At 30.8% G+C, this 27822-nt stretch overlaps 3 protein-coding genes across 3 annotated transcripts; 2 read left to right on the top strand and 1 right to left on the bottom strand.

The window, feature by feature from the left end:
- Positions 1 to 335: 335 nt before the first annotated feature.
- LOC128387686 (glutathione S-transferase theta-2-like) lies at positions 336 to 3278 on the bottom strand. Its single transcript, XM_053346930.1, is given in 7 exon segments — positions 336 to 859; positions 934 to 992; positions 1165 to 1217; positions 1220 to 1304; positions 2336 to 2786; positions 2851 to 2909; positions 2987 to 3278. Coding segments are annotated over 7 exon segments (1305 nt in total). The 5' UTR covers positions 3128 to 3278; the 3' UTR covers positions 336 to 402.
- A 1156-nt stretch (positions 3279 to 4434) lies between these two features.
- On the top strand, positions 4435 to 27564 carry LOC128387613 (sperm surface protein Sp17-like). The gene is made up of 3 exons (XM_053346833.1): positions 4435 to 4705; positions 7832 to 7970; positions 26618 to 27564. The coding sequence occupies exons 1-2, from the start codon at positions 4559 to 4561 to the stop codon at positions 7931 to 7933; spliced, it is 249 nt and encodes an 82-aa protein (XP_053202808.1). The 5' UTR covers positions 4435 to 4558; the 3' UTR covers positions 7934 to 7970; positions 26618 to 27564.
- Positions 18942 to 22587, top strand: LOC128387611 (uncharacterized). The gene has a single exon (XM_053346831.1). It carries the CDS (start codon positions 19380 to 19382, stop codon positions 22068 to 22070), a length of 2691 nt encoding a protein of 896 aa, XP_053202806.1. The 5' UTR covers positions 18942 to 19379; the 3' UTR covers positions 22071 to 22587.
- Positions 27565 to 27822: the final 258 nt, after the last annotated feature.

Below are 27822 nucleotides of genomic sequence, written 5' to 3' on the forward strand. Positions count from 1 at the left end.
ATTGATTGATCATGATTATCTAATTATGAGCAATAATTGTGATTCATTTCAAGTGTCATTCGTGTCATCAATGTTTCTCATTCATACTTGATAAGTGATTGATTTCATCTGATCATTAACAATTTGCTAACTACTTTTATATTGTAAATCAAAATCATGATGAATTTGTCATGAGCACAACAATCATTTCAACGATTAATGTTGAAACATTGATTGAGAAAAACTTTGCTAATTACCTAATGATAAAAAGTCTCGATTTGTACTAAGAATGGCAATTCAGAAGTCAAAATATATTATCAAAACGTTGGAATCTCAATATCGACACAAATTTGCGGTAAATTGAAATGAACGAGAAGTTTTTTATTAAGATTGAAACTTGAAACTTTTTAATAACAATCACAATTAAGAAGATGCGATTTTGGCTTTGATAAAACCACCAAGAGCATTAGCTGGTTCGATGACCAAAGTTGACCAAGTCTCCGAGGTTAGGTCACTTTCTACCTGTTTAAGCCATCGGTCAACATTGGTAAGGTTTGAGAGGTCAATTCCAACAGCGGAAGCCAAGGTGATATTAACACTGATTGTGAGATCGGCTAAAGTTAACGAATCACCAGCAACATATTTAGTATTTTCTAATGATTTATCAAGATCTTTAGCTTTTGTTTTGAACAGTTCAGCAGCTTCAGGAACTGGGGAACCGCCTCTGAAAATGGGTCCGAAATGAGCAGCCAAAGAAGCAAACAAAGTACCAGCGTCCCAATATAACCATCGGTTGATCGTGGCTCGAGTTTGTAAATCAGTTGGATAAAGTGAGTTTCCTGATGAATGTTTATCAACAAGATAAGTCAAAATAGCTCGACTATGAATGAGAATAGAAAAATCGACAATTAAACACCCGAAAAACAATTCGAAATGTAAACATTAATTCGTTACCTTTCCCAAAGTCCAAAATCACCATCAACCAAAGTTGGAACCACATGGAAAGGGTTAATCTAAATCAAAGAATAAAAGAAAATCAAAGAGACAATTAACAATAGAATCGAAATTGACAATCAAGAGCTTAACCAAATCGGATCGTTAATAAGTTTGCATCGTTAACTTTGAGGTATTTTCATCGATCAATATGATTAGCTGATCATTTTGGTTAATTGTTGTGATACTTACAGAGGTGAATTCGGGTTTGAGATGTTCACCAGCCATTAGATTGATCTCTTTTCTTCAACCTTTAAACCGAGAAGTTTAATTAGAATCCGAACAACTCGAGATGGTGGAGATAAATTAGCGTGAAACAATTGGATGGACATTGTTAATTATTGGGAGAAATTAACTAATTACGAACAATTGAAATGTTTACTGTTTGTGAGAATAAAGAAATTGATTGGTGACAGTTTACTAATTGAAAGGAATCAATGGAAATCAATTTGTATTTATTTCCATTATGGGAACAAAAATTTAATCATTTTCGGGCGTTTAATTGCTGGTGGAAAAAGAAAATCTAAATCAAGATAATTAAACAATCATTAACAATTTACTCTCATAAGGACAATTAATCTTCATCTTATCTAATGTACTCAACAATTATCCAATTGCTGGTTTACACGGATACGATGGTTAACTAATCATCTCCCAATATACACTTATTAATAGTAAATCAAATTCAATTCTGGTCAATTTAGTACATCTGATAAATTGTCCTCATAATAATAATCATCACAATTAAATTGCTCATTAATTTGATATTCTGGTTGTGATATTAATCTTCTAACCGATAGTTAAATTTTGCACTTAATTGGCTCAATATTGTCCAGAAATCAAGTTATCTTTTCATAGATTCAATCGTAATGATAATTACAATTAGTCCTTATTGTTGGTTATGATTAAGTTAACTATCCACACTAATAGTCCTAATTAAGGAATTGATTGTAATAAATTTCTGGTTTTAATTGTTTCCTCAATTTGATTATCATTGTAATATTATTGAGAGTGATTAATATTTAGGTTGAATAGATTATTATTTCAACCAGAATGATAAAAATAAACAGTAATTAATTTAATCTTACCTGGAAATTGCTGGCAATTTAATCAATTATTTGATTGCTAGTACTATCTCAGTCTAATCAACAGAAATTTTTGATATATTTTTGTGACAATCAAATTGAACAGTAATAATCAAGGTGACAATTTATATTGGAATCAGTGATCACCGATTAATTTGGCTACGAATTTATTTCATTCATTATCAATTGAAAACATAGTCAACTGTTGATAATTTAGGTTATCATTACATCAAGAGATTAGTTGATCATTAATTAGTGAGATGAAAAGATTGATCTTATTTTGAAGCTTTGGATTTAATAAAACCAGCAAGAGCGTTATTTGGTTGATCGACCAAACTTGACCAAGTGTCGGCCTTTAGGTCACTTTCTAACTGTTTGATCCACCGATTAACATTGGAAAGATTTGACAAATCGATCCCAAGATCGGATGCAAAGTTAATTGTGACTCCAATTGAAAGATCAGCGACTGACAATTTATCACCAGCAACATATTTGGTCTTCTCCAATGAACTGTCCAAATCTTTGACCTTATTCTTGAACACTTCACTGATTTCAGGGACCAGGGAACCGCCATGGAAAACGGGAATATAATAAGCACTCAATGTAGCATATAAAGTACCAGCGTCCCAATATAACCATCGGTTGATCGTGGCTCGAGCCTTGAGATCAGCTGGGTAGAGTGAATTACCTGGGGCGAGTTTATCAACAAGGTAGGTCAAAATAGCTCGACTAGAAGAGGAATAAGAAACAAAAATCACAATCGAAATCAACAAATAATCAGCTGATTGTTTACCTTTCCCAAAGAGCAAAATCACCATCAACAAGAGTTGGAACAACATGGAAAGGGTTGATCTAAATTCAGTAATGACGAGATTAAATCATTTGGAAATACCAATTGAGAATAAGAAGTTAATTGTTGTGATACTTACTGAGGTGAATTCGGGCTTAAGATGTTCACCAGCCATGAGATTGATCTCCTTTTCTTCAACTTTCAGTCCAAGATGTTTGACCAAAACTCGAGCGACTCGAGATGGTGGAGATAAACTAGTGTGAAACAATTGGATGGACATTTTTGAGTTCGAAAAAGAATCGAAAGTGGAAATCAAAAGGGAATATTAACCACAACGTTTATTAACGAAAGATCTTAGGTTCAACTTGGTTTTCTATCGAAATCTCTGACTATTTATATACTGAACAATTCTAATCTAATCTTGACGGAGTTTCACTTTAATTAGTAATTCTAATTCACCCAAATCTAGAATCTTCATAATTCTGAAATCATCTTGTGTGAATTTCAGGTACATCAAGATTAAATGTTCCAAGTTGAACTTGTAAGAAATTAGTTACAACATATCATTTGAAGATTAATTATCCTTGCGTTCAATTTAATAACAATTTATCACTATTATTGTGAGTTGTTTACATCTTATCACAAAATATTAATAATAAACCGATAATCATGGTAAAGATGTCAGAATCAATATTGATACTTTTGTAACGAGTTTATTTACATAAATTATTATGAAAATGAACAATTTTGATAACTTAAGCTATCGAAATCTAATCAATTGATTAGATTTTCACAATAACAGTTGATAAATTTGCTCTCTAAATTTGTAAAGCCTTTAGGTTGAACTAAACTCGACCAAGTTTAGAACGTTAGGCCACTTTTTAATTGGAATAATGAAAAAAAGCTATGAGTGAATGAATAAACTCTCACCGAACGTCACCAAAACTGTAAAAAGGTCACTTTTACCAAGGAAAAGGCTTGTACACGGAATCAGAAAATGATAATCTCAGAGAAAAGTGCTAATGGTTCATTTAGTAGATTCGAGAAGAAGAGTAAAGTTACTCATTACCCGGTGGCTTCTGGTAGCGATGCTCCAATCACCCGATCAGATTCAAATGATGAAACTCGAGCCGAAAGTGCTGAAAGAAAACCAACAACGTAAACTTTAACCAGTGAATCGAGTTGCTGGTCATGGTACCGATCAAAAGTTTAGTGACACTGATACAGATACTGAACCGTCGATGGGCTTTGGAAGTACCGGTTCAGGAGGTGGACTTTGGAAATTTCTTGGACCCACTGCTCCATCTTCAAGTAATCTAATCGATCGTCATAGATCATTGTTATCACGACACTTTGCTCAGATGATTTTTTCTCTGATGCTGAACCTTTCCGAACAATCTTCCACCCCTCAGCTGAACTCTCCCTGATAACAGATTCTCTTTCATATTAACAGATGACACCAGTGTTATTAATGAAAATTGTTCCAATAATATGAATAGTTGGATAATCATCTAGTAGATGGAAACTCTGGTTTACACGCAGAATCAATTGAATAGGGAAAAATATTCTCTGACTTGGAATTAAAATTCTGATCTAAAACTGTTACTGATTCATTGACAATCGACATCATCAGCAACTTCTCAAACTCCATCCTAATTGCAATATATAATTTCTGCGAAAAGTAATCAACAAATTAACAATTTTCTGTGCAATGGATATCGATTTAACTGATCCTGAATTGGAAAAAGCTGCAACCAGAATTCAAGCAACATTCAAAGGATACAAGGTTAGGAAGGAAGTTAAGGAAAAGACTCCTGAAAATGAGGAACAACCCAAAGAAATCCAGCGAAGTGATTCAGTAAGTTGTTAATTGTTCTATTATAAAAAATTCCAAATTCAATAGAAGAAAATTTATTCCATAAATGACTAGAAGATTTCGCTTTCCAACTAATTGGTTTGGAAAAGAAGAAAACAAATTCGAACATGAAAATGATCCCTAGTTACCTTTCACATTTAGAATTTTGTTTTTCTCTTTCATTTCATCTTTTTTTTTCTTCTCTTTTCTTTCACCAAAGAAAGAGAAAAAGAAAGGATCATGAATTCACATGAAACTCGAAGAAAAAATCTATTATTCGAAAACATATATTAATGATAATACTATTATTCTTTCTGCTTTGGTGGATCGATATTTTCTCTCTCTACTTCCCATGTAACTATCCTTTTCTATTACGATGTTACCTTTGTGAAAATATCAACATCCCAACAATGATGATGATGATTTATTAATATTAATCATCAGAATTAATCTTTAGGTAGTAAAAGAGATACATGGTTATCATGAATCTCTTTTTCTCTCTCATACTATTAACCAGAATTTTCATTTCGAAATTTTTTTCCTCCTCTCTTCCTATTCCCAAGAAAATTCTGGTTCAGGTCAGAGTTTTTGGTGAACTTCCCATGGAACATGATAACTTTATTTTCTGCCAATTCTTCAAAATTTTCAATTAGTATTCTCATAATGATGATAATCATCATCATCATCATCAGATGAAGATAATCACCATCAATTGATTGATTGATTGTTGGTCAATTAGTGGATTCGTGACTGACTTGATTCATTTTCATTAACCAATATCGTAAATGAATAAACAATCAACAAATTGATTAGATAAACAATTCTCAAGGATTAACAATTAAGAATCATTTCTTTCATTTCATTTTCAATTTGTTTATTACCATCAGATGATTAACCTTAATTGTAATCATTTAATTTAGTTAATTGTTGTTTTCCATTTTCTCTCCCTATTCCTTAATTGCTCAATATTTACCTCTAATTTTAATGCAATAATTTGATTATCAACATACAAATTGTTATGTGACTATCACAGTTAACCAATTGCTTCCGAATTTGATTAATCATATCAACATGCTAACAATTTAATCAGTCAGCATCATATGATCAACACAATCAGCTAATTTCATATCTATCCATTAATAACAAATAATCAAATTAATTATAATCTTAACTTGATTCTTAAATCAAGGTAATAATTTAGTTAATCATTATTAATGCAAACTTATGAAAAGCTAATCATTAAATTGTTTCATCGTTTATTAGTTAATATAAACAAATTCAGCAACAATTAAACATTGACATTTACCTGCAATTAACTAATAGCATTAACATACATACATATATGCCTGATGATTACAATTAATCATCAACAATTTAATATCTTATGAGTCTTACTTTTAATTGATCAAAACAACAAACACAATCACAATTACAATGAGTATAAAATTAAAATTATCCTTATCAAATGGATTATAACAATTAACTCTAATTGTAATTAGTTGATATTGTTTTTCAATGTTCTCATTAACAATTTCATCCCTTCATTTAACAACAATTAAAAATCAACCGGAGACAATATGATTTAGATGAATTAATAATTTTTCCTTAGTACCAGTTAATTGAGTTGTGTTTGTTTTTATTCATGATCATAATCAGCTGATTATCAAATTGTTGTTAATCACAATTAAACAACATAAACAAGTGAAACAATTTGTTGCCATGTGAACAATTAACCTTATTTCAGATTTTGACATTAACCATTGTAACTGAAACTTTTTCTGCTTCATTATAATTAAATTAATCTAATACATTAACAATTGTAATTGTTGTAATTATCCCTTCATGGTAATAACAACAACAACTCAAGACTCAATTTATGTTTTAATTAATTAAATTTAATCAACAAAAACAACAACAAGAAGAGCAAAAAAAAACTGGTCAAGTTGTCACATAGAAAAAGTTTTTCTTCATTCTTTTGCTTTTCCAAGTTGACAATTTTTCCCTGATTGTTAATGGTTTTTAATGATTACGATTATTATTGTTTCTGACAATCAACTAGACTATGATGATTAGTTGATTGTTAAATTAAATCAACTCCACCCAAACATCATTGAGAATATGAAAATTTGTTTTTTTCACCCACAGACTAAATAATAGTAACATACAAATATGATATATGTTCATACAACTAGGCGGAAACTATTCAGATTCATACACTTGATAGTATTTAAATTGTTCATTATCATGATGATGATCATGATGATGATTATCATCATCATTGAGTAAAGTAGGTTATTGTTATTATTGGATGATAGTACAACAATAAGATGTCAAATGCAAGGTAAAAAGTTGTATCAAAAGATGATAACTTTTGGGTGTTATCATTGATCACTATCAAGGTAATGATAATAAGATGAGCAAATTGACAATTAACTGTTACACGATAATAATCAATCTGTATGCAAACAATTAAAGTTAATCAGGTAAAAGTGGAGACTAAATATTTTTACTCTACTTTTTGTTTAGTTAATAGTGATGATAATTGATTCTGATTAAGCTTCATGTCGATGGATAATTGTATTCAAGACATGATGATGATGATGATGATGATTTTGATCATCATCATGATGAACCTTAAAACTAAATTGGTTGATTGTTTGCTTGTTAATTCAAATTAGTTGAAATACAATTAGGGTTAGGCAAATACTACAAGGCTACTTGGATTTGAATGGAAACTGTTAATGAGTGTTTACTGAGAATTACATGAAATGGAAACTGAATCAATGTTTAGAATACCTGAGAAAAAAAATCTCATGGTTACACTGATTTCTCATCAGTTTTCATCATGAAACATTTCGTGATGATAAAATTGATGAGAAAATGGGAAGATGCTAAAAAAAGAGGATAAAATCAAAATCTAAAATGAGAAACTTATTCATCCATTGATTCCCAATTTAATGTAATTTTATTCAGATTAAATGTTCACAATTCACAATCAAACATTTACCTTTATTGCATTTATTTTATCAGGTGATTATCATCATGATCACATAATCATCATTATCTTATTGAATTTCTCACTCTCACTCACTCACTTTCTCTCTGTCTGTCTCTCCCTTTACTTTTCAGATCGATATCGATTTAAATGATCCTGATGTTGAAAAAGCAGCGACCAAGATTCAGGCCACTTTTCGAGGATACAAATCACGTCGAGAAGTAAAAAAGGATTGATACCAATTCCAGTTAATTAATCATAATAACAAAAAAGGTAATTAAACTAATTATCTTCACTTATAATTACATATCAATTGTAGATGATCATCTTGCTCATCATCCTCGTGATAATTATTATCCATCTTGGTTAATGTTTATTATTTTTTTCTGTTAATATTGTTTTGCTTTTTACCTTGAACTGAATTTCATTTCCTCATTCTGATCATGATTATCATGATATTACATCAAAATCCTGTCATCTTTATCTTCATCTTCATCCTTTTTTTTTCCTCCCTGGTAATTATCAAAATCTACATCTTCCTTTCATCTATTCACCTTATAACCTCTTCACATTTCTGCTCCATGATTTATCCCCTTCTGTTCATCAGAATCAGAATCATGATAATCTTGAATCAGTCAAGGCTCTACTTTTTTTATCATCTTCTTTCATCATCTTCTTTTTTTTTCAATTAAATATCAAAGTCTAAAGATGCTGAGAACATGTTAGTCTATCGTTATTTCATTTTTACTCATTCGTGATGCTCACAAAATCTTTTGCATCCTCATCACTTTTACCACAATTACCATTACCTTTTCCACCTCCACCATTATTATCATTTCAAATTCTCAATTCCCTCCCATTTGATTATGAATTAACTGGAAATTTCCTAAATTCTCACAATTCAAATTCTCAATTGTGATCGAAAAACTTTTCGTTCACAATTGAGAATAAAAGAGAAAGAAATTTGTTCCAGTTCCAATTCTCATTGAAAGGAAGAAATATTTTCCACCGTTGATTAGTTGATCGAAATTACTTTTAATTATTGATTTAATTAAGAGAAAAGAACAAAAAAATCACCATTAGAATAACTCAGAATAATCTAATAATAACTGAACAGGAAGAGAAAGTTCAACAGATTGAGATTCATGGTGATTCTGAATAAGAGATAAATACAAACATTAGTTACTATTAACCTTTCATATCTCCTAACACATTGGCAATTAATTTAACCAGAACTTTTTTTTTCCTCTTCCATTATCATAGTTTAATCATTAACTTGATCAATATTGAATTATTCAATTACCCATGACTATCATGATGATTATCACGATTACCTTTACAAATTAGAGTAATATAATCAATAAATTTCTGTTACTCTTTTCTTACTGATTATCTTGATTACTTAAAATAATCATCAACAATATTATCATTAATGTTTACTATTATTTTATAAGATTAACGGTTAATTATCATTACATTTATAACAATTTTTATCTTGGTAACATTTAGTTATTATTACACTTGGATTTCAATGATATCTCATCATGAAATCATCTCATGATTATTGAATAAATTTCACCAATGGTTAAATATTAATATTAATTGTTCAACGTTACAATTTATTGTAATAAATATCTAGAGATGAGCAATTAGTTTGATTATTATCTAGTGTTTGTTATTGTTGTTGTTGTTGTTGTGATTAACAATATAACAGATCAATGGTTGTGAGATAGTTAATTGTTGTTGATAATGTGAAAGTTGATCAACTAAAATTCATTGGACCAAAACTGATTATCACTGTTTGGATATTGTATTGATACATGTGTAAGGTTATTAGGTCAATAGGTTAATCATTAATCATTGATTTAATTGTTGAAAAATTAGTTAATTTCTATGGTTAGTAAATCAATTTTCTTTACATCAACTTCAATGAAAAGGAAAAGCAAAAAAAAAACCAGAAACTTTAATCCAACTCGGTAAATCTATTGGTTGATTGTGTTTTGATTATCATCAAGTAAATTTGATCAACCGATTTTGATTGATGTTGATAAAGTTCAATTAATTATCCATTGATTTTCATGATGGTAGTTTTATCGGTGAAGGTGTAGATGATTGTTGTAAACTTTTGACTATCGATTAGTTTTATCATGATAATAATGATGATGATGTTCAAAAGGTAGAATCAGTTGAGTGAGATGAAACTGAAATGAAGGAGAGTGAGAGAGATGAAGATAAATTATCATCTCTCTCTCTCTTCTTTGATTATCTCTTGATTCCAACTCAGATTTGGGTGATTTTCATGTCATTCCAGGTAGGAACAGGATTGAGGATGGAAAAGTAAACCTCAGATTAATTTCAATTTGTATCCCCTGTCATTCACAACTGAATGTCCACCTTGATGTAACATCTCAAAGATAAATAACTGTCAACCTTATCCATCTCTCTCTCTCCTCCTCCTCCCATTCACTCACCATCATGATGATGGTCATCATGGTGCTCGAAACAATTTGATAACAATTTAATTGTAGTTAAAATTGTAACATTACGTTGTAGTATCATTATCTAAAGGTAATAATGATAATGTAACAATAATAATAATAAAAAAACAAATACAATAATAACCATGATAAATTGCGATAGGAATGATTATGTTGATGGTCAATAAAGGATAAAGTGACCAATGCATTAAGAAAACCATTTCAATCCAATGGTCATTTTCCCATTGGATAACAATTTCATCATAATATTATCATCATTGATTGTTGATTTCTTATTAAAAGCTACGTTTAAATTTGTTTTTCCCTCTATGATTTTGTTTGTTATTTTACTTTTTTTTTTGATTGATCGATAATCTCATTGATTGAAACTTGTCATCATCATGTAATATTATCATGATTGTTATGATTAAGATCATTATGATTGTTGTTACTTTTATTGTCTTTGCTTATTTATACATCTTCATGTTATTATCTGATTCTGGCATTTCCTCTGAATCTTGAGCAACTTTTTTCTTCCTTTTTCTTTCCTGATTCAATTTCTGTTATAATCAAGATGAAGAAAACCATATAATCTGATTAAATCTATACAAATACATCCCCTTGAATCCTCATCCTCATCTTCATCTTCATCTTCATCTTCATCATCATTGAGCATTCAGAATAGTCTAAAAATATTATTGAAATAATCACATTGATTTGTAATGATAGCAAATGAATTTGAATCAAACTCAATCATGATGATAATCAATGAACTTGAGATATTTATCATCCTCATCTTCACCTTTATTTTCATCCTCTCATCATCTTAGTACTTGATCATCCTGATCATCATCAAGTATCATTTGAAATCAATTTGCATCAACATGTAAGGGAAACGCTTCGATTAGGCTTCTCTCTCCCCAAATTATTTAATTGTAAACAATTAACTATTTAAATTCTCTCTTTTCCCGCACAATTATTATTAACCAATTACAATTGTTTACCTTCAGTATATTTACCTGTTCTTCTCACCTTAAACTTCACTTGAAGATTTACTCTCATTCTCTTCTAAGTCAACCCTTTTTCTATTTACATTGGTTACTCTAAAGGTTAATCCCTTTACTTCCTCTCTTTCCGTTTCCTCAAGTTATTTACCTGACCTCTACTCTCTCTATGTGTTTCTATTGTTAAATAAAAGTGATTCGAATTGTCAAACAATCTCTCAACTACATTAGCGCTATCGGAATCACGGTCATCAGACTATGAACCGCCGCTCTAATTGTTAGGCCTTAGCAGTCGATCGTTACTTCGGTGCATTTTTGTAAGGGTGCTGTACCTCATCCCCGTGAATTAAATTAGACCTTACAAATGGTGGAGATTCCTCATTTACTTTTATAAGTTTTGACCATTTCTTAACTTGTAAAAGGCGAACGTGGTCAATTTAAACAACCTCGTTTTCTACTAATAATTAGTGTGTATCTGAAAGTGCTATAAGTTAAATGAATTGACAATTTATCAAATCACGAAAGTGGATCTTTCATCATCATCCTCATCCTCATCAACTGAGTTAAAATATCTCTCTCTGTCTAAATCAAAGTCATTACCAAATTTGAGTGAGTCATTCATCGAATTTTACAACCATCACATCAATTATAAACAAAGTATTCTCGATTGGACATTCAACGATTCAACAAGAATGATTGATCCTGAATCAACAGTTACTGTTTGCGATTTCATTGCTGATCCAGCGAATCGAGAAAAATTGTGTAACGTTTATGGCCTCAAATTCAATGACGCTCAACAAGGCAAAGCTTACATCACAAGAGTCATCCGTGAAGCGATGACTACACAAGCTTACATTTGTGGTTCGATTGATTCCTATTCCCTCATCGATAAAACCTTAAAAGTCGACCCTAAATGGCTTGACTGCCCTGAAATCTATCGTCGCATAAGAAGATGCGGTATTACCGAAGAAAATCTAAGAAAATTGATCAAAGAAGACGCTCTTGATGAAGGTAAGAGTCTCGAAAAAGAATTTTTGAAAGATTTAGAGTTCTCGGCAATACAAATTAAAAGGTATTACGAATGTTTTCCAGAAACTCCTAACCCACAAGGTCAAGTCAATGACGACGAAGATGACTTTAGTGATGGTTATGAGTCTCCAAATACTCACAATCAATCATTTTACAACCACAATCAAACTGTTAATAATCAAAACAATGATCAACAGTTTATTAATCGCCCAATTAACCCAATTAGGTTAGCCTCTAAGGCCATTCACAAACCGTCTCCAATCCCTGAAGGTTTCAAATTCAAATCAGTTATTGAAGAATTTGCAGAAAAAGGTAATCTTACCTTTTCTCAATGGCTCAATAAATTAGAGAGAAGAATTTCCCTCATGGAAATTCCCGACAAATTAGCAATCAAAACTCTTTGCGCTCAAGTTACTGATGAGATTCATAAATTAATTGATGAGATCCTAAAAATTAATCGAAACATTAGTTTCAAGAACCTAGTAAAGCTAGTGAGAGATAGCTTTGTAGGAGAAAGAGAAATAGCTGACGCTACTGAGAAATTATTTAATAAGAAATTTACCAAAAACCTTAATCCAAGTGATTACGTTTTTGAGCTCACTGAAGCAGCGAGATTAGTTATACCTGGTATACCAGATAAAGGAATTATTTTCCTGATTTTTCATTTGTTACCAAATGATTTAAGTTTCTCATTAAGACACAATAGCGCAATCAGTTCTCTTGATAAATTAACAAAATTTTTGATAATTTATGTTAATAAATTAAAACAAGAAAATAACCTCGATGAAAGTCACAATTCTGGTTCTTCTAATAGAAGAAACCAATCTTACAATAACCGAAAAGGTTATAACAATTCTCAGAATTCAAATAATGATTCAACCCCCCGAAGAGACAATTCCCGTTCATCTAGATCTTACTCAACCCCTCACAATAACAATAATAATTTAGGAAGAGTTAGATCAAGTCCTTCGCAAAGCCAAGATCAAAGGCAAAATTCATCAAATGGTTACAACAAGTCAAATAGAGGTCGTGCTCAAAGCAACAGAGGTCGACGATCAAATAATCAAGGAGCTAATCAAGGTCAACCTTATCAAAATCGTCAATCAAATCCTCAACAACCAATCAACAACGAGCCCAATGTCAACAATAACAATAATACAAATAACAACGGAAATGAGTATTGTACATATTGTACCTCAACGGGACATTCAATTGTAAATTGTCCAACAAGAATCAATAATGAAAGGAATCAAAGTTTCATGATTCAATCAATCAATCCAAATCAAATTCTAAAGAAACCTAGAGTAACAATTGATATTGATTCAACACTTGTTAATCGAACAGAAGCCCTATTAGATTCTGGTTCTGGTTCGACATTCATGAGAAAAGATCTCGCTATCAGATTAAAGATCCCGATTTATCAAAGTCGTCATGAATTTCTTGGTTTATCAGGAAGAGATAAACCTGTGAGAGCGGTTGGTGTAACTCAAATAGTCTTCAGAGTTGAAAATCCATTCAAACTGGACCCTCTCAGAGTTTTCGTGCTTGAGGAATTACCTGTGGAAATGATCCTAGGTAGAAATTTCTGGTTCTGGTCGAATACAACACTGGAAGCTGCCCCTAATCAAGGTTGGAAACCGTCGAGAAACGGATATCCCCTGAAGGTTACCTTGCGGATACCTGGTATCGATTGTTACAACTATTTGTTTAGCACTCAATTCCCGAGACTCTATGGCCCAGCAGAGAATTACCCACTCTACTGCGAAAATAAACAATCACAGTCCATTCTCTTCCTCATCAAACTCAACACAATCATCAAATACGCCAAATCAAACAAGGTCATATGACCTTGGTTCTCATTCGGCTCACCATCAAAAAATATCATCACCAATAAATGACCAACATCAACAATCACCTAATCAACAATCAACCTTCAATCACAATCAACAACAATCTTCATATTACAATCAACAGATCTTCAATTACAATCAGTCACAAATCAATCAACATTCATCAACTAATCAACATTCACCATTGTATAATAATCAACAGTCACCTCAAAAATTAGACCAACATGATAATCAAGCCCTCTGGTCAGATGAGCAGTATAATCAAGCAATTAAAAACGCAAAATTAGATCTACGAAAAGATGAGTTCCCTGCCGATATTTCCGATTTACAAGCAACAATCATTAAAGGAGTTTCATCTAATTTAAATCATCAACAAAAACAATCAATGATCAGCTTTTTAAATAAATTTCACGGAGTCTTTTCAACTCACAAATACGATTTGGGATGTATTCCAGCTGAAATGATCAACATTCAAATTGATTTAGGTAATCATCCCATTCCAAAATGCAACCCATATCGCCTTGGTCCCATGAAAAGGGAAATTTTGGATAAAAAGATCAAAGAGTTGATGGCTCATGGAATAATTGAACCATCGAATTCACCTGGAGGTTCACCTGCTTTTCTTGTTGAAAAACCTAATAAAATCGATTATCGATTAGTCACATCATTCAAAGATTTAAATTCGATAATGAAAACTCGAAGCTACCCTATGCCTAATATCGAAGATCATATCCAAGCATTGGCCGGATATGAATATTTCATAACAATCGATTTCGCTCAAGGCTTTCACCAAATAGAGTTACTTCCGAAAGAAAGAGAAAAAGTCGCTCTAGTTACGGAAATGGGAAAATTTCAATATGTTAGACTACCGATGGGATTAGCTGATTCCCCCGCCTATTTTCAACAGTTTGTCAACACAGTTTTTGGCGATCTACTTTACAAGGCCTGTCTAGCTTATATCGACGACATCATCATCTTTGGAAAAACTTTCGATGAATTAATCGACAACGCTCATGCTGTTTTTAACAAAATCAAACAAATCGGTTTGAAAGTTCAGCCAGACAAGTGCAAATGGGGACACAAAGAAGTGAAGTTTCTGGGACACATAATTAGTGGTAAATCAGTGCGTCCTGATCCAGAAAAAATTAAAAGATTGAAAGAGTTTCAACCCCCTAAAAATGTTAAAGGTCTACAGAGTCAATTAGGACTATTCAATTATCTTTCTAAATTCGTTCCTAATTACGCTACAATCGCATCAATTCTTTTCGAACTATGTTCAAAGAAGAATAAAGGTAAATTCACCTGGGATAAGAATCATCAAAAAGCCTGGCAAACGATTAAAGATGCTCTTATCAAAGACTGTATGTTATCACAATTTAAACCTGAAGCACAACACAAGCTAATGGTTGATGCTTCATCAATTGCTGTCGGTGGAATGTTGTTACAATTGGAAAACAATGAATGGAGAGCAGTTTCTTATTTTGGACAGAAACTTGCTAAGTATCAACTTGCTTATACAATAACAGAGAAAGAATGTCTCGCTGTTATTGTCGCTGTTAATAAATACTCACACTATCTAAGTGGGAAAAAATTTACGATCGTTTCCGATCATTGCGCTCTTTGTGCTTTGCCAAAGATCAATTTTAAATGCGCTCGATTACATCGATGGGCTGCGTTAATGTCCCAATACGATTACAAGATTGAATATGCTAAAGGAGATACTCATCCTGCTGATTGCTTCTCCAGATCAAGTGAATGGCGTCACAAGAAGATTGGAGAAATCAACGAAGAAGATTATTACAAATATCTACTATTTGCCTATGAGGACAATTGTCATGTTCTTTGCAACGATTTGCATCAAGTCCCTCATCAACTCATTCATAATCACGATTGGATGAACAAAGAAGAATCGCTAATTAAAAATTTCGATTGTGATGATATTCAAATGATCAAAGATGAAAACAAACAAGAATGGATCTTGTTTTCTAAACAAATTGCAAGAGAAATTGGTGAACAAATCGGTCAACCAGAAATTATTGATGATAAATTAATTTCTAAATTCATTATTTATGGTGAGAACGATCATGAATCTAATGAGAGCGATAATTCTGAAATTAAAAAGCAACAACAAAAAGATATCTACATTAAACAAACAATTAGACAATTGGCAAAAGGTCTATTGGCAAAACACTTCGTAATGAAACATGGTATTCTTCATCGTAAATCATCAACAAATAAATTAACAATTGTGTTACCAGCATCATTGCAAGATAAAGTGTTCAAGGAAATGCATACTGAAACAATCGGTGGTCATTTTGGTTACAAATCAACCTCAAGGAGGATGAAAGAATTATTTTGGTTCCCTCAAATGGACGAATGGCTCAAGTCCAAAATCGCTAATTGCGAAACGTGTATAAAGTTTAAACACCCTACAGTTAATAACCACAGACCGCATCAGATGCCAATTCCCACTCAACCTCTGGAAAGGTTACAAATAGATATTGTTGGAAAATTTCATTCCTCAACTCAACGAAATGAATATTTGTTCACTGGAGTTGATTATTTTACTAAATATGTTTTCGCTCAACCATTTAAAAAACAAGAAGCTAAAGATGCTATCAAGTTTTTAAAATATATAATTCAATTCATTGGTCATCCGAACACAGTTCAAGTTGACAATGGACCATGTTTTCGGTCAAACGCTTTCAAGGAGTTTTGCGATGAACAAAAAATTAAATTACAATTTACTTCTCCTTATCGTCCTCAATCGAATGGATTAATTGAGAGACTCAACGGAATTCTTGGTAACAGGATAAACATGTATACTGTTCTACCTAAAGATTGGGATCAGTGGATCACTGATCATGTGTTAAGCTACAATTCAGCTTACTCTGAGAATCTTCAAACCTCACCTTACTATCTCTTGTTTGGAAAATTGCCTAATACCCCGTTGTTGAATGAATTGGACATTCAAACTACTACAACTTCTCCTGAAGAACTGCAACAGTTAAGAAAAGACAATTATCAAAGAATGGTTATGGCTCAGCAAACAAGACTTGATCTAACTCAACCCAAACCACTTCCTTTTAAAATAGGTGATAAAGTTACTTTAAATGTTAAAATTCAAAATTCTCTCAGAGGTAAAAAGCTAACAGCCCCTTATAAAGGCGATTACATTGTAATCGACACTTACGATTCAGCTGCTCTTATTGTTAATCAGAAAGGTAAAAGAATCAAAGTTAATTATGAGAATTTAAAATTAGCTGGAGAAACTCAAGAGACAGAAGATTTAACAAATCTAGAAGATGATGTTGACGAGTCAACACCCGAGATAATTAATTGATTAATTCATTCTCTTTCTCTCTCTCCTTTCTCCTAATTAAGCCAAGAAACAGAAATGATTTTTTCAAATCATCTCTTTCTCTTTATTTTCTTTTAAATTTAAAAGAAAAAGTTCTCATCAATCGCATCCAGAGTCAGATAACTCTGAAATTGACAAATTTACGAGGTAACAAATCAACCCTTTGGTCGATAAAAAGATCAATGAAAAGCTGAGAAACAAACAGCGGTCAGATGACCATTGTTTTGTCCCTGTCAGTACCAATCAATCGCTAAGAGTCAGATGACTCTTATGCATTCTTTACACTTCCTTCCTTGTGGACAAAATTTCAACTGTTAATTCCGTTGGTTTATTGATCTGAATAGAGAAACAAAGTTAAAACAAGAATTAGTAAAAATTCATATAAATTAAACAAAAAACAAAAGAAAAATTTGACAACTTCGAATTCAATAATTAACAATAGGAACAAGATCATTAATTAAACCAGCAATTAACAAATGAAAATCTCTACAAGTAATCTGTTAACCTCAAGGATCCACATTTAATTTTTAAGATCCACATTTAAGTCAATCCTTCAATCCAATTCTTCTCTTTCCTTTCATTCAAATTCGATTTCAATCATTTACTTAAATAGCCTAGAATCGTTAAAAATCTCTAAATTAAATTGATTAATTAATTCTTAAATTCAAAGTTGAGCAAATTCAAAATCAAAGTCAAACGACTTTTGATTGAGTAACAAAGACAAGAAAGAAACGATACGAATTTGAACTTAATACTCATCACCTTATATTCTCCATTTTAGTTTCCATGTTTCCAATCAAAACTCATCGCCATATGAAACACATGAAACAAATAGAAACAAATCAATTAGCACAATTTGAAAATCTGTTCATTGATCAATAATCAAAAAGTAAGATTACTCTTTTGATTAAGATCTAATTAACAATTTAAACAAAGAAAAAATTCTTACCCTTTGTATTTGCCATTGAACCAAATCATCAAATTTTCTTCAAGAGATTCTTTCAGAATCATACGATAGATTTTCATAAATTTAGTATCAAAATGATGAGCATCGTTTAATTAACAATAATCAATAAGATTCAAATCACAAAAATTGAAATTAATTAACTAATTAATTAATTAAAAAAGTAAAAGGTCGGATGACCTTTTTGCCTTTTTAATTAGAGAACAATAGATTTGCGCAGTCGCAATAGAAAGAAAACTCTTTCCCACCAAAAATGTTCTATTCTATTTTATTGTCTTTCTCTTCTCTTTCTTTTCTCTGTCTTTTTCTCTGTCTAATTAGACATTTTATTTTCTTCTTCAAAAAGAACAATTAATTTCTCTTTGTCCACCAATGTGACAACAACGTGTTTCTGTTAGAAATTTTTCTTTTTAGAAAAAGTGATTTTTTTTTCTTAATTAAACAATCAATTAAGATTAGTTATTTAATTGATATTAGGGTAAGATTACCCTAAACAATTAAAAGAGAATTCAAATCAATCAACAAATTTAAATCAATTAGAAAATTTAACAAGTGAAAATTTCAGTTAACCTTCAAGTGCTTTTCAAATGCTCTTTAGAAATTGATTTGATTGATTTTCTTTTCTGGTTCACATCACCAGAATTCACATCACATCACCAGAATTCACATCACATTACCAGAATTAACTTCACATCACCAGAATTGTTCAAACAATTAAATATTCAGTGTTTCCTTTTCCTCTTCAACAAATCGTTGAATTAACACTGAAATAGATACAAAGGAAATCTTTCCTTCGACTATCTCAGCCATTAGTTTCCCTTTGTTATGTTACAATTAAGGTAATGTTACCTTAAACTGACATTAACAGTCCCAACATTTCCCAATATCGACCACAAGTGTTAAGTGAATGTGCTCATCCTTCACGGAGATCATCGGATATTGGTGGTGGACTTGTTAAAGTAATTTACCTGTTGTTAACTCGGAACTAAAAGTTAAAATGGCCAAAGAGATGTCAACAAATGAACATGATGAAGTTTTCGAGGTTAATAAAACTAATAACAATATTAAAGAGTTAAATGTTGGACAATTTAAAAAGTTAATTTCTCTTAAAGTGTTAAGTGTTTTCCCCAAAATTACCGAGAGACAATTATCAGTCGCTTTCGACAAAGTTAATGTTACTCCAGGATTCACCTTAAAGAACCAAATAGAAGAGCAAGTTAGTCAAATTTGTCTCTTATGTGATCAATTGGCAAGAAAACCAATGAAATGTGTCGACTGTGGTTTCTTTTATTGCCGTTACTGCTCCTATTTTCTTCATATTTTATCTCAAGCAGTTAGAAATTTACCTTTAACCCCAAATGTGACACAACAAAAATTAACTGGAAAATCTTTTATGTGTCAACTTGGTTTCTGTGGTCCTGATGGTGTTGGTTTTTCTTCACTAAATCCCTTAGATAAAGAAGAAAGAGATTTTCTTTTATCTCTCAATGTAAATTGTATATACAAGAACTGTCAAATCGAAGACAATTATTTATCAATCGACCAACATTCAGAAAAATGCTCTCATCAAAACACTTCATTCAAATTCGACTGTACCAATGTCGCTTCAACATTTTTAACCAAAGATGATCAGCGTCAAAATGACGATTTGGAATCGTTTCTCATCGATAAAAATACTCAAGAAGAGTTTACTGAATCAGATATTCAAGCCTTATTCAGACAAACAGCTGATCAATCATTAAAAAATATGTATTCCGATAACGATGAATCAAATTTATCAGATTCATCTTCTTCTTCATCTAAACGATCATCAGAATCTGAATCAACTCAACCAAGAAAGAAATTAACACCAACAGAATATCTTCAACGAATAAATAAAAATAAAATTGATCATCAAATTCAATCTACCAAAGCTCCAACAAACTCACCAGTTCCTTCATCATCATCATCAACCTTAACCTCAACAACAACAATTCTTCCAGAAAAACTATTAATTCAACCTTCATCATATGAACTTCTCCTCGAAAAATTAGGTTCACCTTTGGAACCTCGTTCAACTAAATCATCTACATCATCAGAAACCGATATAATTACAGCAATAAATAAAACTAAAGAAATTTCATTATGTACATCAGATGATCGAACATCACAAGAAGTTCGAACATCACAAGAAGTTCAAACATCAAAAGAAGTTCAAACATCACAAGAAGAACAATCTCAAGAACTAGATTGGGATACATTTTCTAGTTCCCGATCATTAAAAGCGGAAACTCGACTTCGTCGAAAGATAAATAAAAGAGCAAGAAAACAAGGAATATTTACTCCTGTGATTCTTCCTCCTAAATTTACATTTATCAGACCAACAGATGATCAGTGTTGTGACTGGAACGATCCACCGCCTTCTTCATCAATTCCGTCAATTGAACCAACCAATCGACCAACAACAATAATTGAAAGGATCCCAAGTCCACCACCAATTCCATCATCAAATAAACAATCTTCTCCTTCTGCTCCAACATCTACTCAATCTGCTGAATCTACACAATCTTCTCAATCATCTCTTTCCTCATCTCAACAATCAAATAATTCTGATACAAGTGATTACGTTTTTAGTGATCTACGAACCTACAAACCAATTACGAAAACACCTTCCGCTCATACCGATGAAACTAAACAAACTCTTAAAGGTAGAGCGAGATCTCGACTTTTATATCGAACCAAGTACAGCAAAAGAGTAAACAAAAATCAAAAGAACAAGAGAACCAAGATTTATCAAGAAATCATTTATCAAAAATCTTTACCTGCTCTCAACCTGATGTCACCTCCTTTTAAATTTTCAAAACAAATCGCATCAGCTGTTGACAAATTAAAATATTTTAATTTGAAAGTTTGTTCAATGGACATTGAGAAACAAACTATTATAATGAAAAATGGTTCTTATAAAAATGTACCTGTTTGGATATCGATAATTGATCAATATAATCGAGTCGTTTTTAATTCATTTATCCGTCATCCATCATCAGCAAATAAAGACTTTCAAACTGTCTTTCATGGTTTAACATGGGATGATGTTAAATATGCTCCAGGATTTTCTAAGGTTCGAAAGGATGTAATTGAAATTCTAAGAAGATATGACCGAATTGTTTTGGCTGGTCATATAGCTGATTTATCCGATTTATTTCTTACACCCAAAGATCATTATTATTTTCTCCCACGAATTGTGGATGTTTCTAATTATTATAATTGTCGTATCAGATCTCGAGATGCAATAGGAATAAGATACAGTGTTTTTATCTTGTTTGGAAAAATTTTTCAGGACAGTTATCATTGTCCCATCATCGATGCAGCTTTTACCCTTTGGTTGTATCTTATTGATATGGTTCGAATTGAACAAACTTTATTACAATTATACCAAACGAAACCAAGATTCACCAAAACAGGATATCGAGGTTACCATTGGCCTCTTAACTACAACATGGGCGGACTTTTAAAAGATGTTTTAAAGCAAATTAAAGATTGGCCTGATTCTATCAAAGTTAACCCAAAGTTATCAAAGAGAGATAAAGAAAAAGCCCTAATGGATCAGAAATATTATTCTGAAGATTTCATTGATGGTGAACCATCATCAAAACGACCTTTTCCTTATCAGTATGATCGAAGCCTTTTCTACGCTTACGAACGTCATTAGACCTATTTAAGGTCATAATCGACGCTTTGTGAGGGGGCTCTGTAAGGGAAACGCTTCGATTAGGCTTCTCTCTCCCCAAATTATTTAATTGTAAACAATTAACTATTTAAATTCTCTCTTTTCCCGCACAATTATTATTAACCAATTACAATTGTTTACCTTCAGTATATTTACCTGTTCTTCTCACCTTAAACTTCACTTGAAGATTTACTCTCATTCTCTTCTAAGTCAACCCTTTTTCTATTTACATTGGTTACTCTAAAGGTTAATCCCTTTACTTCCTCTCTTTCCGTTTCCTCAAGTTATTTACCTGACCTCTACTCTCTCTATGTGTTTCTATTGTTAAATAAAAATGATTCGAATTGTCAAACAATCTCTCAACTACATTAGCGCTATCGGAATCACGGTCATCAGACTATGAACCGCCGCTCTAATTGTTAGGCCTTAGCAGTCGATCGTTACTTCGGTGCATTTTTGTAAGGGTGCTGTACCTCATCCCCGTGAATTAAATTAGACCTTACAAACAATTCAGAAAACAATCAATCAATTCAATTAGATTCAATTTGTATTTCCACTTAATCAAGTAATTGTAATTTTCATCAATCCAAATCTAATTGAACAAACTTACAATCAAATTAATGACAATCTCAAAAATACATGATACAAATTGTAATTTATTTAGAGAAAGAAAAATTAAATTAACACTTAAGGCAATTTAGTCAAACAACAATTTAAAACTCAACTCTAATAGTCACTTGATTGTTTAGAAATATTTTCCATTCAATATCATTATTATCAAGACTATTCATTAATAGTTAATTTTAAATTGTTCATTTCAAATTATCTCACCAAAGTTGATCATTAATAATTAACTATTTTCCAAAAAAAAATACATAATAGATGACAATTAAATTAGAACCAATTGAAACATTGATTAACAATAAAAAAAGTTTAATCAATGAAAACGAGAAATAATAAATTCAAATACAACAATTACCTTACAAGTGATAAAAAGCTTTTCAGTTAATCATAATACAATCAGTTAATTGTTGTGAGTTTATTTTCTTGTATTCCAACTGATTAACAACAAGTCTCAATGTTAACTATTTTCACCTCAAAACTATTATCAATTTAATCACAATCAATATTTCAAATCAGTTGAAAGGAAATTAAAACTTTTTTTTGCTCGAGAAAAAAAAAACTTCATCTTACTTTTTTTCTGCCAATCTTTTAGCATCCTCATCCTTTTTTCACCGATAAATTTGATCAATTCAATATAATCAATCTACTTCTGGGAGTGAAAACCTCCCTGAGTGAAGGTGGTGAGGATTGAATATTTTATCATCATTAATATTATCATCTATTGAAGCATCAAACTGTAACTGTTTTCCTCTTCATCTTATTGATATTAACATGGGAGATGCTGGTTGATGGGAGTGGGTTGAGTCGGTGGGTAATTCTGAGGATTCCTGTTGAGGTTCAGCGTTGATCTTACTTTCAGAGTTATATATTTGCCTCTCTCTCTCTCTCTCTCTCTCTCTCTCTGAGTGAATCTTATCTTTATCTATCTGAATTCACCTTCTTTGCTTGAGTAACTCACTTAACATATAAGATGAAGATGGAGATGAAGATGATGAGATAGAAATCAATAGATTCTGGTTTACTGGGAGGGTGGAAAAAAATTGTAAGTGAAATACAGGAAAGGGAAATTAGGTTAAAGGAGGAAGATTTTTGTGAACATGTTAAAGATACACTTTGAAGATGATGAGGATGAAAGATGAGAGAGAGAGAGAGAGAGGGATAATCATAATGAGAACCTGTGATTCCTATGTAGACATTTTTACTTCATCTTAAGTGACAAGTAAACGTTTCCATCCTCATCCTCATCTTTATTATCTTATTATTTTTTTCTCGTCTTCTTTTCCCATATTGACAGATCCAATCAACTTCTACCTGGAATGGAAATTTCAAATTTAATTGTTAATTAGTTTCTTACCTTTCTCCCAACAGTAATTAACTTAATTTCTTGATATCATATCGATTTAATTAACTTTTAAAAAGTTTTTCTCAACATTTGAATGATGAGTGAAAAATGTGATTCCAAATTGTCATGGTGATGATTTATTAATATTTCACCTTAAGGTTAAAAAATATTCATTTCCTATCTTCATGTCAGAATCATGATGATTCAATGAGCTTTAATATTAAGTAACAGCTTATTTCAATCTCATTAAATTATCTTAATCTTGTCTTGAAACTTTTCATGATGATTTTTGGTGAAAATTTAGATAGTTTATTTTTATTTTCTTCGGGAAATTAAATCAATCAACTGAATGGTAATTCTGGTTTTATATGATATATATAATAGATGAATTGAAAGTTGTATTAGAAATCAGATTCATCATTTTTTGTTGTCATCTTCATGATGATGATGAAATTTTCATGATGATACACAAAAGATTTCATTCATCTTCACTTGAAAAAATGAACAGGAATGAAAAATGAAACAGATTGAATAAATTCACATCTCAAAGCCTATTGAATTGAAACCGTTTCATTTTCAGATGCTCATGATTATCATGATAATATCATCAACATCATCCTATTGAATGAATGATAATATTATACAAGATGATGATGATGAGGATGAAAAATTCAGCATCAATGAAGGTGAAAATATCAACCCAGACAAATGTTGACCCAATATCAGGTTATTATATTGATTACTTTTGATTATCATTAATAATCAACTTAACTCTCAATTCACCTTAATCAATAATCAATATCATTAATCATTATCTCTTGATAATCATTGATCATTCACTATGAACAATTAGTTGTTCAAAGTGAGGAGCAATTTGTTGATTGTCGTACACAAAGTTAACGATTTAATCGTTAACATCATTGGACAATTAATGTTAACAATTAACAGGCTAAATTGGTTATTCTAATCACGATTAGCCCTTCCTATTATTACAGTTAAGGGTAAATGTAATTGTCTCTGGTATTGGCCATTAAATGGCCAAGTAATTTACTCTAATTACTTGATCATCAGAAAGTAAATATAAATATAAATTTTCATCATCGTTGATTATTATGATTAACCTGATTGTTGGTGATTAAACCTCAAAGATATCAATTACAACTTTGACAACAATTAACACTTGATCAATAGCTAAATGTCATATATGATTAACTGTTAACAATCAGCAGATAATCATGATGATAATATCAAATTTCAATACGTTTAAACCAATGAAATCTACTAATTGTTAACAATCAGCATAAGTAAATATAAACTCATTCAATGATTTACTTTAAATTGTAAACAAATTTGTAATGATGATCATAACGATGATTAATTGATTTAGATGTGCAAGTAAAAAAAAATGAGGTCAAATTTTAAACAAAACAATCAAAGTTTTGTTTATCACAATTTAGAATGAAAAATTTAAATTGTCAACAATTTCCTGATTAGTTAACCATTGAAAAGTAATTTAGTTAAATTAACTTTGCTTTTGTTGTTGTTTTCATCAAGATGATTAATAAAAATCAACAACATTAATAATCATCAAGTTACAATTCAGAAAATTAGGTTAATCAAATAAAAACAATAATCAGTGAGAAAACAACAATTGAATTAAATGATAACACCAAGAGAAAGAAAAGTTTACAATTAGAACTTTTTTCATATTTGCTTCGAAAATCAAATCTCGAATTTGTTTGCAGTAAAAATTTGGAATTCGGAAAAAAAAGTTCCAAGGAAAATGTTCATATTCAATTCTTTAATTGTGTCATTAAATAAGTAATACATACAAGCTGAATAACCTATTATGAATTGTAATCATTTTCATGAGAAATTTTCCCCCACCAGGTATTCAATTGGATTATTATTCATTGGAACTTTTTTCCTTATCAGAATTCATCATGATAATGATGAGATATCATTCATGTTACATTTGCATATTCACCGAATTGTATTTAAATAATAATACGAGATTATGATTATTATTTGCAAGAGATTTTCAATTATCTCTCACATTGAAAATTCTGTGAGAATTTCAATTCATTCATTTTATTTTTTTTCTTCATATTCTGATTTCCATTGATAAGAATTCGTGTTGATTAAGTATCGAGTTAATGATTTACCTTCTCAATAATATCATCAGGAAATTGTTACGATATTAAGTTTCACTATTTACTATCGATTCCAACAAAGAATCAAGAATAGAAACAATCAAGATGATGAAGAAAAAAGTTCCAATAATGATTCCATTGGGATAAATATAAGAGAGTTAATGAGTTTTGATAAACATAATTAACTTTTTCTTAATCATTGTTATCAATTAACTGACATCTTATGTAATCAGTTTTCTTTATTCATTTTAATCGTCATCAGAATGAATCAATTTTCCAATCCAATTCCATTCCAACAATATGTTCATATCGTTAATCCAATTGTTAATCGTAAATCCTTAATCTCCAGCAATTAATTGACAATTTAACTAACTGTTGATTTATTTTTCTCTTTTCTTTTTATCTAACAGATAACAGTTTCCAACGGGTTTCAATGATGATGATGATGAGGATGAGGATGGAGATGAAGATGAGGATTAAGATGGCAAGGATGATATTTACTGATGATGTTGATGATTAATCAATCCTGATGATACAACTAAATTTAAACTGCAATGATATTAATAACATTAATGGTAATAGGAGATTTTCAAATCAACTCGAAACTTTTTTTTCCCTCTCACAATTGAATGAATTATAATAATCAATCAGATTCATTCTTGTATTGATCTACTAACAGCAAATCATCATCGTAATCATCATCTTTGTATCTTCATCCTCATCTTTATCATCTGATCATCATCACCATCACCATCACCACCACCACAACCACAACCATCAATCAAGTTAATCATGATTAACTTGAACAATTTTCTGGCTACAATTTTTTTCCCTCTCAATCTTTTACAATAAGAAACAATTTCCAACAAACAAACTAATCAATTCCTAATCTTTAATCATCAACGATTTAATTACACACACACAATAACCAATTTTAATTTTATCTTTAATTAACTTTACCCAAGCAAACAACAATTAACAAGAAGAAGACACGAAAAAAAAAACTGATCACAATAATGGCAACAATTAACTTAATCATCCTTTTTACTTATAAATCAATTTCAAGAAACGACAACAACAACAACAATTAGATTGAAACAATTGATTACTATTAGTTAACAACCAAACAATTTAATTAATTTGAGTTTTATTCATTGATTATTATTATTATCGTTTAGTAATTAACTCAATTGTATCTTATCATTATCATTATCATCATCATCAAAATCATAATAATCATTATGATGATTATTGTTGTTACCATTAATTAATTAATTCCCAACTTTTTTTTGTTCAGTTTTAATCATTTACAATTAAGTTTTATCCAAATTTGATTAAAGGTTAACATTAATTACGATTTCATTGATGATTATTAATTGTCAGCGTTATTATTATTATTTTAAATTGGGTATCAAAAGCATTTTCATTTAAATTGATTGGTTAATTGTTCAACAACAATCAAATAAACAAACAAAATTGAATCGACAATTATAACGATGATAAATGATAATCATGATTAAATCACCAAGAAAAGCCTTTTTCAATTTGATTACAATTAACTTTCCCTAAATTAGATAATAATAATCAACAATTAAATGCTCTGCATGTTAACAAC

Source organism: Panonychus citri, unplaced genomic scaffold (assembly GCF_014898815.1).
Source record: "Panonychus citri isolate SS breed McGregor unplaced genomic scaffold, ASM1489881v1 Contig00092, whole genome shotgun sequence".
NCBI classification, from domain to species: domain Eukaryota; kingdom Metazoa; phylum Arthropoda; class Arachnida; order Trombidiformes; family Tetranychidae; genus Panonychus; species Panonychus citri.